Genomic DNA, 15,757 nt, shown 5'->3' on the forward strand with positions numbered 1-15,757 from the left:
TATGATTAATAGATTGATAGAGTAAAAATCATGAATATATATTGATATTTCAAATTTATTTTAGAATTGGTATTTTATTTTCTTAATTGCATTTATATTTATATTTCATTTCTCTTACACTGAGAATCTAACAATATAACACACTTACTTGCTGTATCCTATCATATTTCAAAAAAGTAATTTCAAAGGGACAATACCACTATTACAAATAATAATAAAAGCACTGAATAAAATTACAGATCCATTTGTAGATAACCAGAGTTGTGTCAAAAGGATTCAGAAGCCAACTTGAAGAGGCTTCTACTGGACAAAAAAAAAAAAAAAAGACATTTAACCATCAACAAAGACAAAAACTACAGTGAATTGAAATACAACAGACATGTTTAAATCCACAGATTTATAATAATAACATTTTGGGGAACTTTAGGCAACCAACTTGTTATTTTAAAAATGGATAAGTAAAGGGAAAGAATCAAGTCTTTTCCCTATCTTTCCTATATAACCAAATGGTTGGCAAGGGAAAATTTCTCTCTCTAAAAATATTCCAGCTAATAAATAAGGAGGGAATGATAATGCTAGAATATCATCATTTTGTAAACCCTAGTGAATTTCTGGAGTTAGTCAAAAATCATCAACAGCTGCTAATACCACAAAAAGTAAAGATAGTCAGACAATCTGTGGTTTTTGATGGAAGCACACAATTACCTATGAAGCATTGCCTCCAAAAATAGAACCTGAATTTGATCTAGATCTAACTACTAATTTATAGGAAATACAAAGGATAGAGGAAAATATTACACTATTGATGTGAGAAAGTCTACAGAGAAAACAACCTGGTTTCTTCAACAGATAATTGCAATTGGGAAAAAAAAAAAATCAGATTGAGGATGGGGAGCTGATAGATTGAAAAGTCTTGGGAGACATAGCCACCTATCACAGTCTTTCTCTGTGTGGTTGTCATCTATTTGATAAATATTGAGGTTTTTCTCATTATTTTCCCAATTTCAGGAATTTGACTTTTCAGATTTAATTTTTGAATATGTATTGTTTGTACATGAGTCAAAACTATATAGAAAATTATGCAAAGAGAAGTTTTATTTCTATATCTGCCCCTCAAACATCATTCCCTCTCAAACTATGGAAAACTATTTTGTTGATTTCTTATTTATCCATTAGATACTTTTAAAAAAATAAATATAAGGATTTAAGTTTGTTTGTTTATTTATTTATTTATTTTTATCTATTTTTTACCCCTACAGCACCAGATCTTCCTAGGTATCTCCCATCCAAGTATTAACCAGCTCAACCCTGCTTAGCTTCCGAGATCAGACGAGATCAGGCCTGTTCAGGGTGTCATCACCATAGACCTTGAGTTTATATATATGTATGTATATACATCAATGGGTATGCATAATTTTATTTACAATTTTATTATAAAATATTAGAAAATAGAGAAAGTGCATAAAACAGTTAAGCACATAAAACACATTGTCATAAAGTGATCATCCATTTGACTTCATTCAAAACAATAAGAGAACACAACCCTTACTCCAGAAGCCCTCTTGATACCATGTCTCTCTGGAGTTATACTCCCTCTCTCTCTTATTATTCTAGAGGTACTCATTATTCTAACTTTTATAATATTTATGCCCTTGTTTTTCTCGATAGTTTTGCCAATTTATTAGGCATTCCTAAACAATATATGTGAATTTTGCCTGATTTTTAGCTTCACGTAAATGAAAACATATGCTATGAATTCTGTTGTGTCTGGTTTCTTTTGCTCAATATTATGTATTTAAGATTCATTCATATTCTTTCATGTAGTTGTAGTGCATCCATTTTCACTGTTACATAGTATGTAATCGTATGATTATATCACACTATATTTTTACATTCTACCATTAACAGGACTATCATGAAAAATGCTACTATAAATGTTCTCATACGTGTAATTTTACAGTCCACAGGAGCATGTGTTTCTGGAAGATGTCACCAGGCGGTAGTTTTGCTGATCAGAGAGTAGATGTATCTTTAAGACTTTTTGGATTCTGCCAATTTTTAAGAAGTGGTTTTACCAGTTTACTGTCACCAGCAGTTCTTGTTGTTCCACGTTCTTGCTTATCATTTTTTAATATCTGGAAAAATTTATGAGTGTGTAGTAGTGGCTCATGTGGTTTTCATTTGAATTTCTCTGATTAGTCATGAGGGAACACCTTTTTAAAAAATCAGTTTTGGATACTTTGGGATACCTGATCGACCTGGCACTGTTGACTGAGAAGTTCATCCTTTCTCCATTCTTCATCATAAATTAGATGTCCATATGTTCATCTGTTCGGGGACTATTCTCTTTAGTGAATCTATTTGTCTGAACCAGCACCAACACCACCCAGTCTTCACTACCATAGTGTTGTAATAATTTTGGATTTCTAGTGGACAAGACCTGCATTTTTGTTCTCTTTTGAAAAGGCCTTGGTAGTCTTTTGGTCCTTTGGGTTTCCACATGACTCTTTTAATCAACTTGTGGAATTGCAAAAAAAGAAAAAAAAATTCCTGTTGTGATTCTGTTTGTGATTATATTGAATTTGTAATTCAATCAGGTAATACTATTTTAGTTACTGATTTTTAATGCAATTGCATTGTGACCAGAGGATGTGTTTTAAAATTTTTAAATATTTTGAGATTTGATAAAACTCAGGTTTTGGCCCAGCATGAAATCAATTTTGTAAATGTTCCACATAATTCTGCAATTGATAGCTTTATTGTCTAAATAGGACTATTTTTAAAAAAATATATTGCTTAAATGTTTACATCATTACTAATTTTTTGTCAACTTATTTTACCAGTTACTGAGAGAGATGTATAAAAATCTCCCAGAATGATTGTGAATTTTTGTTTTTTTCTCTGTGTGTATTTTGAAATTTGCTTTACTTACGTAATGCTATATCAGATGCATAGCTTTTTAGAGTTATTACGAATTCCTGGCAAAATAAACTTTTTACCATTATGAAGAAATCTTTCTTATTTCTAGAAATGATGTTTCCTTACGGTCTAAATCAGCTTTCTATGATTACTCATTGCATGATGTATCTTTTTCTACTAGATTTGTTTGAATTAAGATTCGAATAAGGCACACATGTGCATTTGGTTGTTATTTACATTTCTCTTAAGGTTATAATGCTATTCAAATTATCTGTTACTTATTAGGTGAGTTGTCATGGTTTGTGCTTTTCAATAAGTTGGTCCATTTCATGTAAGATGTCAACTTTGTGTGTATAGAGTTGTTTGTAATGTTCCTTTATACTTTTGATGTCTGTTGTCTGTAGCGATAGCCTCTATTTCATTCCTGGTATTGGTAATTTTTGTCTTCTCTTATTTTTCATTTGATTTTTAAATGTATTTTCAGTCAGATGTGATTAGATATGTATTTTTCAACAAATTCTACTTTGGCTTTGTTGGGATCTTTGAAACAGTAGATCGATGACCTTTATTATGTTTTTTCTTGTTTCTGAGAAATTCTCAGCCATTAGCTCTTCACCTCTTATCTTCCCTCCTTTTCTCTGGCATGCCAATTAAACTGTGTTCTATTTTTTTTTCACTTTAATCTCTGTATCTCCCCTCTCTTCTGTACTTTTTATCTTTTTCCCTCTTCGTTTATTCTGGGTCTTTCCAATTTGTGTATCAACTCACTACTTTTCTATTTAGTTGTGTCCAATCTGCTATTAAACCCAACCATTGGTTCTAAATTTTACTGTATTTTTTATTTCCATAATTTCTAGATGATGATTCTTTTTCAGATCTCCAATATCTCTTTTACAGTTTCTAGTTCATTGCTGAGATTTTCAAATTAGACTTTTATTTCCTTGAACATAATAAGCACAGCTGCTTTACAATTTGTGTCTGATATTCCAGTATCTGGAGTTCCCATAGGCTTTGTTCTGTTGTCTATTGTCTCTATTTGCCTTTGGCTTGTTTTGTTTTGCTTCATCCTATGTACTGTGATATTTGATTGTTTTCTGGATGTTCTATTTGACAAAATACTTTTGCTAATAATGTAAGACCTGAGGCAATGTTATTCTGAATAAGAGTTTTTATTCCAGCAGACATCTGAAAGTGCTTACATTTCAGGAACAAGGTTTGAAGTTTTGTGGGCCATCTAAATAATCCCTGGGAGTGTAGTACACACCAACATTCAGAGTAAAAGTTCTTCAGTTTCTGGCCCCATACAGGGATTGTTACTCTAGGGTCTCTTGTTTGGTGGATGCTAAGTTCCAACCCCCACTGTGTCAGCCAATAAAACCGCCAAAAAATACATATCTGCCTTTTCAGTGAACTTCCGTGGATTGGTAAATTATCCCAGGTCAGCCAAAAGCAGAAACTAATTCACTAAAGTCTTCTTCCTTCATTGCCAAAGGATTTCGACGCACGTACATTCCACTGCTTGAGAGTGGCAAAAGCAGTTTCATGTCTGCTGTCTTTACTCACATATACCCCTACTTTAAAATCAGCTCTAATCTATCTCTGTGATCTCCAATTCTATTCTTCTCTTCTCATGATAATTTTTTAAAGCTTTTTAAATGACTGTTTTCAGTTGTCTTCATCAGGGTCTTTGGGCCAAATCTCACAGTGCACCGTTAGCAAATGGTGACACATTGCATAGAATATTCTGTTCCTTTTTTCCCCACTTAGTATATTTGGGGTTTATCTCTTTATCCGTACTTTTTTTGTTTTGTTTTGTTTTGTTTTGTTTTGTTTTGTTTTGTTTTACTGCTGTACAAGACTCATTGTATGAATGTCCCTTATTTCTGGAGACCTGGTCCTTTTCAAGTTTTTGCTATTATAAATAAAGCCACTGTGAATAATCTCATCATATGGTATTCAGTATTTGTTCAAGTGGTCCTATAGGATAGTCTCCTAGTAGTTGTATGTATCAAATAGTAAATGCAAAGTAGATTTGTTTGATCTTGCCCCAAACCCCCATCTTATATGTCCAATGGCAATGAATAAGGGTACCTATTTCCTCATAGCTTCAACAGCCTATGTGGTGTAGATTGGATTCTTGTCTTAATTGAATAAATAAGAATAAACGAGTCATTCAAATATAAATACTTTATTTTATTGGCTTTGTTATATAACTACTTGTATTTAATTTCCTCTTACTTTTCTGGTCTTTCCTTCTCAGTCTTCTTCTCTACTCATCCTCTAAATAATAAAATTTTTTGAAGTTATTGTTAGATACTCTTCTTTTCCCCCTTGTCATCTTCCTAAGTGATCTTGCCCATTCCTGTGGCTCTGATGCCATACATAATTATGGTGAATTTAGTTTATCCTTCTGGCTCAGACCTCTCTTCTGAACTCCGGCTGCCATTTTTATATCTCCATGTTGATGTCTCTCAAGCATCCAAAAATTCAATACAGCACTAACTTTTGGATCATCACCCTCCTTCCCCAATCACTAAAATATAATCCAGACTTCCTAAATCACAGTAAGTACCATTATCTGCCAATCGTTAAAACCAGGAACCTGGGACTCACTGATGCATCCTGTTCTTTGATGCTAGCATCCAATTAATTATCTAATCCTGTCTCCTCTACATCAAAAATACACCTGTTTTAGTTATTCAGGATGAATAAGTTCTAGAGATCTAATGCACAGCATGGTGACTGAATAATTCTGTATCGTATGTTTGAAATTTGTAGAAAGGTAGATCTCAATAAGTGTTCTCACTCCCCACACACAAAAGGTAACTCTAAGTAATAAATATGTTAATTAGTTTAATTGGGGTAATCATCTTAAACCATCCTGTTGTACACCTTACATATAGGCAATTTTTGTTTGTTAATTAGATTTCGATAAAACTGGAAAAAAATCATCTAATAAAAGAAAATATATATATATATATATATATATATATATATATATATATATGTGGAACCCACCCTCTTGCCTCTATTTCTTACTTCTCCCTACCCTTGACCATTGCTAAGCTTTTTTAAACTGGGCTCCTATTTCACTTTAGTACTTCTGCCTCCATCCCAGGTTTCCATATAGTAACAAGCATAAGCTTTTTAAAATGTCAGTTGGATCATGTTACTCACCTTCAGTGGGCTCTAATTTCTCTTGAGACAGAAATCAAAATTATTAACATGATTCATAAGGATCTACATGACCGGACCTTGTCTACATCTCTAACCTCATTCCATGGCACTCATTATGCTCCAGAAGCACCAACCTGCTTTTAGTTGTTCAAAATTTCTAACCTTCCTTCTATGTCAGGAAGTCTCTCTCTCTCTCTCCCAAGGGACAGTAAGCTCCATGAGAGCAAGGATGTCTATCTATTTTTCACCATTGTGTACGAAAGGACCCGGAACAGTGCCAATTTTTACATGTAAAATATTGTTAGATAAATGTAGCCAAGAGTTATTAAGAGCTTAAACTGAAAGTTGGATGCAAGAATCAGACACGGGAAACCTTAAAAATGAATAATGAATAGGAGTTGGTGAATTATTTGACTTCAGATTAAAACACAGAAAGGCATCAGATACAACTAAAGACCCCCCCCCCCCCAAGGGCTAAGAAAAAACAATAAAACATTGGAAAGTCACCCAAAACAATAGCTGCTGGCATGGGACAGTAGAGGGAAGTTCAGGACAGAGAGAGAGAGAGAGAGATTTGTGCAGAAATGATAGATTCATTTATTGAAGCAATGTACAAAGTGTTCGAGGCTATGGTGGACTGAGAGAAAATATTGATTGGCAAGTGGAAGTGTAGAGTGGAATCTCAGGAAGCCATCAGTTCTTAGACAAAAACCGAAGAGGTAGAAGTGAATGAATTCCTCCAAAGGAAGAAGACAGTAAAAAAATGTGGATAATAGTGACAGAATTTTAGGGACGGCCTCATTTACAGAGTGCAAGAAAAATGTGAAGCAAACAATTGAGCAAAGAATGACCAGAGTGATAGAAAAAAATGGGATAATGTAGTGTTACAGAAAGCAAGAAGGAAAGATTTTTGGAAGAGGTCACTCAGCATGGGGAAGTCAAATGTCTTAGAGAAATAAAAGAAAACTGAATAGGAGTTTGGATGGATACTAGATCTTTGGGAAACTTGAAAACTTGGGGAAGGTGGAGAAACATTAGGGTTTAGAGACAGAAGGCCTATGTCCTAGGAGATGAAAATTAGATTTTTCATTTGTACGAGAGGATAGAACACAGTTCTATTAACCCTAAGCATTCTCTCTCTATCTCCCCACAGCTCTGAAGCCGGTGGATCTACATGTCCCATATCAGACAGGTCCTCTGATGGCCGTGGAGACAAATCGAGGCATAGTGCTGAACTGGCGGGCCCACGGCTGGCCCCTGCGCTCCCTCCGCACACCAGTGGCCTCCCTGCACTCTGTGGTCCGGGAGCTGGGGGGCCTAGCCGGGGGGCCCCGAACTGTAGTGGTGCTAGGGCTGGGCGCCCACTTTACCACCTTCCCTCCGTCCATCTTTGTGCGACGACTGGCAGGGATCCGGGCAGCTGTGGCTGCGCTGCTGGCCCGGGAGCCCCGCACTCTTGTGGTCATCAAGCTGGCCAACACTGGCTACAAGTCCGTGTATGGCAGTGACTGGTTCACCCTCCAAATGAACCGGCTCCTCCGAGCTGCCTTTTCTGACCTCCGCGTGGCCTTTGTGGATGCCTGGGAAATGACCTCCAGCCTGGCGCTTCCTGACAACATCCACCCTAGCCAGCTCATTGTCCGCAATGAGGTGGACTTTCTCCTCTCTTTCATCTGTCCGACGTGAGTGCTTCTGCAGACTCTGGGGCCATAGAAATACTGAAGAGGACTGCAGCAACTATGGGACCCTGAACTAATAATGACTCAGAGAACAGTGGTTGTTCTAAGACTTTCCACCTAAGGTTAATCACTATTAATGTTTTGGGGACCATCTTTGCCTACATCTCTTTATACGCATCAAATATGTTTGTGTAATTTTAGATAAACAGAATAATATTTTACATGCCATCTTTTTTCCCCTCCAGCTTTATGGAAATAAAATAGACAATTAGTTGCTCAAATTTACATTGTAGAATTCAGTGAGTTTTTTTCCAATTATAGCTGGCATACAATAATAATATGTTTCAGTTGTACCGCATAATGATTAGAGCTCAAGTGATCACACCACTAAATCTAGTACCCCTCTTCTCCCTTACATATTTATTACAATGTTGTTAACTATTCTTCTAATACAGCATGTTATAACTCAATGGCTATTTTGTAACTATCCGTTTGTATTTCTTAATCCCTTCACCCTTTTTCACCATTCCCCCAACCCTCCTCCTGTCTAGTAGCCCTCAAAATATTCTCTGTATCTATGAGTTTGTTTCTGTTTTTGTTGTTATCATTGTTAATTTTGTTCTTTAGATTCTGCATGTATGTGAAATCACGTAGTATTTGTCTTTCTCTATCTGCCTTATTTTATTCAGCGCAATACCCTCTAGATCCATCAAGGCAATATCTTTTTCCATCCCCTTCCTTTTAGTCTGTGTGTGTCTTTTCATCTGAAGTGAGTCCCTCGTAGGCAGCATATGTAGGGGTTTTGTTTTCTTATCCATTCAGCCACCCTACCCTTTGGTTAGAGTACTTGATTCTTTTCCATTTGAGGTAGCCATTGCTAGATATGTAGTTATTACCATTTTTTATTCATGATTCAGATACATGTTTTTTCTTCTTAAAGAAGCCCCTTCAACATTTTCTGGAATAGTGGCTTGGTGCTGATGAATTCCTTTAGCTTATTTTTGTCCGGGAAGCTCTTCATCTGTCCTTCGACTCTAAATGATAGCTTTGCTGGGTAAAGTATTCTTGGTTGTAGGTCCTGCATTTTCATCATGTTGAATATTTTGTGCCAAGCCCTTCTGTCCTGCAAAGTTTATTTTGGGAAATCAGCTGCCAGTCTTATGGGTGCTCCTTTGTAGGTAGCTAACTACTTTTCTCTTGCTGCTTTTTAGATTCTCTCTGTATTTAATCTTTGACATTTTAATTATGTTGTGTCTTGGTGTGGGCCTCTTTGGGAATCATCTTATTTTTGGACTCTCTGAGATTCCTGAAGTTGAATATTCATTTCCTTCACCAGGTTAGGGAATTTTTTTTATCATTATTTCTTCAAATCGCTTTCCACTTTTTGTTCTCCCTCTCCTTAAGGTACCCCTGTTACACAGAAATTTTTACACTTAATTTTATCCCAAACTCCTTAAATTATTATTATATTCTTGGCTCCTTTTTGCATGCCGTTCTGATTGGGTGACCTTGGCTTCCCCATCCTCTATATTGGTGGCTTGATCCTCTTCTTCATCCACTCTGTTAATTTGCGCTAATATATTCTTCATCTCAGATCACGTGTTCTTCCTTTCTGACTGGTTCCCTTCATCATTTCCATTTCCATTTTTATGTTTTTATCTCTTTGTTAAAGTTCTCGCTGAGTTCATATACTCTTCTCCTAAGTTCATTGAGCATCTTTATAACCAGTGTTTTGAACTCTGCATCTGTTAGATTGCTTGGTTCCATTATTCCCGGATCTCTGTTCTGTTCTCTCATATGGTTTGTTTCTTTGTCTTCCCATTTTGGCTGCCTTTCTGTACCCGTTTCTATGTCCTAAGCAAAGCTCCTAAGTCTCCCAGTCTTATTGGCATGGCTTTGTGTAGTAGGTGTCCAGCAGCACAGTCTCGAGAAGGGTTCAGCTGCAGGCCAATTTTAGCCCCGGCCTGTGTCCCTCTGGGGCCACCTGTTAAGATTCAGCAACCAATCCACAGATGGTGTGCTTATAGTTGCCTCACGAAATCACACCAGCAACTGAAATTAGCTGCCACCAGTGTGAGTCTTGGAGCTTGCTCTGCAAGTTGCACAGGACTCGCCAGGACACAACTGAATGTGGTTTGGGTAGGGCCGTGAGTTGGGGGAGGTGGAGTTTCAGGGAATCCTCTGGGCAGAGTGACCTCTGTTATCTATTTTAATGACATCTCAGCTACGATGGTGCTGCATCTGTACACTGGGGTGGGGGGTGGGGTCCACAAAGGAAGGATGGATACCACTGTTACTGCAGTGTGGGGTTCCTCTCTTGACATATTATCCAGATTCTTGATGTCTTGAACAAAGAATTGAGCAAGACACCGAAATACAGCAGAAAGGAATATCTTTTTTAGCAGGAATAGTACACCTCCAGACATGGAAGCAGGCAAGAGAAGAGTGGCTCAAAGGCCTGGTTACAAAGCCTTTGGGGTTTTTATCCCTATTTGCTGTGAGTGGTTATTTTTCATAGAGGAGTGGGCTTCCTTGATTGACAACTAAGATTGATAGGAGTCAGTTACTCATCACTTGCTTTCTGCGCTAGTGATGAGTTCAGTCTGTTATACTGATATCAATTAACTTCCGGACATATGTGTCATATTATAAGGATGGTATAGTGAGGCTCACTTGAACTGAAGGTCATTGGGGTCTTCATTGTACAGGTATGAGTGACTGGCTGAAACTAGTACCTAATTATCTGCTTGTCTCTTTCCTTGTATGAGTTACTTTCAGCCCCAAAATGCCTTCTGGCTTGCTTAATTGTGGGCAGAAAAGGGGTACCCTTTCTAGAATTGAATGGCCTCAGTATCTTTGCAGACAGACCGGAAATCTTTTATCTAACTTTCCTGCCTAACCTTTTTCTAAGAGCCATGAACCCCTTTTTATTAGTATAGATGTTGAGGGACAGGAGATCTCTTCTTCTGTATCTGCTTCCTGCTGAGGAAGGTCGTAGTCCCTGCCTATTGGGGTTTCATGGAGCTCTTTCCCAATCTGTCTTAGTCAGGACAGGGTCTTTGGTTTTCTGCTGAAGTGCCACCTCTGTCCCTAGACAAAGGAAAACAAAGACACAAACTTGTTACTTGAATCATATATCTAGTTAAGTTTCTATTATCGATTTGCCTATCAAGTGGGTAAAGGAAAACAGACTTATTAATATATTTTGTAAAAAAGAAGAAGAAGAAGAAGAAGAAGAAGAAGAAGAAGAAGAAGAAGAAGAAGAAGAAGAAGAAGAAGAAGAAGAAGAAGAGGAAGAAGAAGAAAAGAAAAAAGAAAAAGAAGTTAAAGGTCCCTTCTCTTCTTAGATTCTAAGGGCCCTATTTTGGTCTAAAGCTATTCCTGCTTTATAATGGGCCAAGGAGAAGGCTGAGTTTCAATAATTCTTCTCAATAGCTTGACTTGGAGTTCTCATTTATTCAAGATAATTATCTAAGTTTGGGTGGGGGCTAAAGAAAAGACTTAACTAGGTTTATTAAAAAGATTAAGAATTTTGCAAGTGATGGGCCATATCACTGCCAGCCTTTCTGCCTGGCAGAAAGCCTCACCTCTGGCCCTCGCTCTGCAACTCAGTATCCCTCTGTATTTCCCTGGTGCCCTTCGAGCAGCCTGCTGGGTGCTGGTGCTCTGAGCGAGCAGGTCCATCACCGTGAAAGTCCGCTCACAGATACGGCCTCTTTAAGGGGTGCCTGCAGCTGTCGGCTGCTGCTGCCATAGCCTCTGTCCCATTCAGTTGCTCAGGACTAGGCAGCCTCACATCCTCACCCTGTCCTACCTCCTCCCAATGCAGGGTGATTTATTTCTCTCCCTTGTTGTAGGTCTTATTCATCTAGACCCCAGGTGACAATGCTTGCCGTTTGCTCCATGTTTTCATCACAAATTTGATATGGTTGCAAGAGGAATGAACAAAGCCTCTGTATTATCTATGCCATTCTGACTTCTCTCTGGCACAGCCTACATGGCTTCTTTTTGGGAAATTTTTATTGATGTAATTGTAGATTGTGCAGTTGTAGGTAATAATACAGAGATCTCTCATACCCTTTACTCAGTTTCCCCCAATGGGAACATCTTGCAAAACTATAGTACAGCACAGTATCCCACCCAAGATCAATTAACATTGATACAATCCTCCAACCTTACAGACATTTTCCTAGTTTTACTGCACTCATTTGTATGTGCATGTTTTTAGTTTTATGCAAATTTGTCATGGGCATTGATTTGTGTCTTATTCTTTAGCATTTGTTTTGTAGCCTTGTAAAGGAAAAGAAGACAAGGTCAAGGTTTTATTCAAAATGGCCAGTCTAATAGGTAACTCCTGGATAAACAAGAGTCTCAAGGGACTCTACCCTCATAATACAGAAATAGAACCTCAGCGCCAGGGAACATAAAGAAAACTACTTTGGAAAACATGATATGTAGAAAGATGAGGGAGAGTGTCCACTAATATTTTATAGCCATAAAATCACCCTCATGATGGTTTTAGCTTAAATTGACACCAGTTGGGTGGCTCAAAAAGTGTCTAGATCAAAGTTAACTTAAGTGGTTCTAGATTTATGTTACCTCCAGGCATCTAACAGAAGAAAATATATATGATTTCTGGAGAAACCTATATTTGTTTCAGACCTCAAAGATTTTCCATGGATAATTGTTGAGTGAGGGAACTGACAGATAAAATTGGTGTAGTCAGGCTCCCTCCTAGCAAGCTGTGTTATTTCCAGAAGGCTTTTGCTACAGCGTCCCAGGTGACCTTAGATACAGCATTCTATGAGCCTTAGGTACAGTGTCAAATACAACCTGTAGAACGTATGTGCACTGTGATTAATTGTGATTAATTATAGTACCTGGCCTTAATGCATTGTTGTGCACCTTGTTATAAGAACAGCCCAGCCTGTGTAGGCCGGGGAGCTGGAGTTGTACCTGTTCCTTGCTATATCCTGCTATGCCTGAATAAAGCTATGTCACATCTGCCCAGGACTTCTCACATCTTCTTCCAGCTGCCAGAGCCACGTACCCCAAGCTTCGGTATCCCAAACCTGCAGAACAATAATACTACAAGGATATACTTCCAAGATAATAATGCAAGAGCCGCTCATATTTAGAAATTATGAAAGACACCAGAAACAAGACACCAAGAGTGAGCTATAGCAGGAAAAAGTTAATCAAGCCTATAAAGGTTCAGATATTGAAATCACTAGGAAAAACAAACAAACAAACAAATATGTTTAACCTGCCTTAATTTTTTAAAAAGTGCTTTAAAATGCGGATAAAAGCAAGAACGTTTTAAAAAGAACAAGCATAACTCCTAAAATTAAAAATAAAACAATTATAAATAAAAATAAGTGGAGATTTAAAAGCATAATGGACATAATTGGAGAAAGTTATGAACTGAAAGCAAGAACTGAGGAAATTATTCCATTTCGACCCAGGAAGAAAAAAATAGATGGAAAATATAAAATAGATGTTAGATATGATTGGAGTTTCATTAGAAGAGGAAAGAGAGAATGAGGCACAGGCTACATGTGAAAAAATAATATCTAAGAACATTCCAGAACTTATGAAAGATGCCAATTCTCAGATTCAAAAAACACAGTTAAGTCCAAGAAAAATTTATAAAAAGATAAATTGTCATCTAAATGTATCATTAAGGAATGATCTTAAAAACCAACTAATGAAAATGTCAAATTTCCTTCAAAGGAATAACAGCAAAAAGAGAAGTTAGAAGATAATGGAATGACATCTTCAATGTAGAATTCCGTAACCAGAAAAAATAATTTTATAGAACAAAGGTATATTATCCTGTTTAGGCTGCCACAGACTGGGTGGCTTAAATAACAGAGTTTATTTTCTCACAGTTCTGGAAACTAAAGTCCAAACCAAGGTGCCAGCAGTGTTGGTTTCTGTTGAGGCCTCACTTCCTGGCTGCAGACAGCCATATTCTCAATGTGTCCTCACGTGGCTTTTTCTTTGTGCAGAGAGAGAACTCTGGTGTCTCTTCCTCTTCTTATAAGAAGTCCAACCAGATTAGGGCCTCACCCTTACGGACACATTTAAGCTTAGTTACCTCCTTAAAGGTTCTGTCTTCAAATATAGTCACACTGGGTTTCGTGCTTCAAAATGAATTTTAGGAGGACACAGTTTAGTTCATAGGAAGAGGTAAAATTAAAACATTTCAGACAAACATCAACCAAAAGAGGCTTTACCAGAAAGTTTTACTAGAGACATTTTAAAGAATATATTTCAGTCAGAAGTAATATGACTCCAGTTGGAAAAACGAATGCACAAGAATAAATAAAAATCAACTTGGTGGTAAAAATGTGTGCTAAATTTTAAAGAACCATATAAAATAATAATAAGGATATTATGCCAAGTGAAATAAGTCAGATGGAGAAAGACAAATATCGTGTGATTTCAATAATATGTAGAATATTTAAAAATATGAACAAGCAAAACAAAACAAAACGTATAGATCCAGAAAACAAAATGGTGGTAACCAAAGGGAAAGGAGGTGGGAAAGGGCAAATGTGTAAAGGGGTTCCAAACTGTATGGTGACGGCTGGAAACTAGATTTTTGGTGTTGATCAAGCTGTAGTGTATACAGATGTCAAATTATAATGTATAGCTGAAACTTGTAATGTTGTGAACCAGTGTTATCTCAATAAAGAAATTAAAAACTAAAGTACATATCTGCTTATGTAAAAAAAAAATTGTAGGAGTAAAAGAACCAAGTTAAATGTTGATATTAAAGCATTCTCCTGTGATAAGACTGACTCCTTATTTGATCAACCTACTCAGAAAACCCCTTAAAATCCTTGCCCTCACACCCAGAACTTCCAATCTTTTTTTAAGTAAGGCACACCACTTTCAACCTCAAAAGCCCCATCAACTCTGGCTGAAGGAGAATTTTTACCACTTGGATGTACAGAAAACTCAGCAGTGTACACTCAGCCCAGTTCGGCAGCCAGTTCTTTGGCCTTTGCTTTTTCTGGCTTGGCAATGCGAGCCACCAATTTTGGGCCCAGGACATTGCCTCCCCAGCGACAGTGGATTTCATCATATTTATCATTGTAATTGGTTTGGATAGCTTCCACCAGCTTATCCAGCACTCCCTTGTCTCCTGAGTTAACCTGCGTGAAGGTGATGGTGATGCAGGTCTTCCTATGGAGTAAGACACCCCACCCCAGCCTTCCCCATGCAGTAGGGAACTCATATCTTATAGCACAGAGAAGGCAGGAAAACAACCAGCTCAATGGGATCTACATCGTGTGCAATCATTGCCAGTTGAGCCTTTTTGTTCTTCACCAAAGTGGTGACAGAACTACCCTCTACTTGAAGGATGGGTGGCCTCTTGGTGGGGACATCCCCTTTGCCAGCAGCTTTTTTTTCAGGCCAAGGCAACAATCTCTGCTTCTTCTCTTGGTTTGTCTCTCTCTGGTCTGGACTTGTGGGCCAGCTTAAGCAGTCAAGTAATTGTTTGGCAGTCCAAGGCTTGGGTAAACTGGTTGATCACAAGAGGCACTTTGAGGCGCTTATAGAGAATAGCCCTTTGCCACTGCAGCCGAATGTAGCTGGGCAAGTTGACAGAGCAAGTGAGGCCCCTGGATGTCCTATCCAATGCCAAAATTCTTGGGCCTTTTCTCAAACAAGGAATTTACCTCCTGCTTCTTCACAATAGCCAGGGCCTGTGCCATCTTCTCCCCCTTAGCCTTCTTTTCCTTCGGCATCTTGGGTGGCAGGAGGAGAGAGTTAATCTTCTTTTTAATGTTACATTTTTTTCCTAAATTATATAAGATGAAGTTACATCTGTCATGCTTCTTTTCCCTTAAATACTTTGGTATGAATTTCTCAAGAACAAAAATATTTTTTTATACAGCCAGAGAATGATTATCAAAATCAAAATCAAGAAATTTAATATTGATACAATCTTGTCCACAGGCCATATTAAA

The 15,757-nt window shown here is 37.5% G+C and overlaps 1 protein-coding gene and 1 pseudogene across 1 annotated transcript in view; one reads left to right on the forward strand and one right to left on the reverse strand.

Moving 5' to 3' along the window:
- Window positions 1-8,045, forward strand: part of LOC107500034 (NXPE family member 3) — a 37,177-nt gene extending 29,132 nt beyond the window's left edge. The window contains exon 5 of the mRNA XM_016124832.2: window positions 7,250-8,045. Within this exon, the coding sequence (XP_015980318.2) occupies window positions 7,250-7,782 (533 nt within the window). The 3' untranslated portion in view covers window positions 7,783-8,045. The remainder of the gene's footprint in view (window positions 1-7,249) is intronic.
- Window positions 8,046-14,755: 6,710 nt separating this feature from the next.
- LOC107499985 lies at window positions 14,756-15,535 on the reverse strand (annotated as a pseudogene).
- Window positions 15,536-15,757: the final 222 nt, after the last annotated feature.

This window comes from Rousettus aegyptiacus, unplaced genomic scaffold (genome assembly GCF_014176215.1).
Source record: "Rousettus aegyptiacus isolate mRouAeg1 unplaced genomic scaffold, mRouAeg1.p scaffold_m13_p_8, whole genome shotgun sequence".
Classification (NCBI taxonomy): Eukaryota; Metazoa; Chordata; class Mammalia; order Chiroptera; family Pteropodidae; genus Rousettus; species Rousettus aegyptiacus.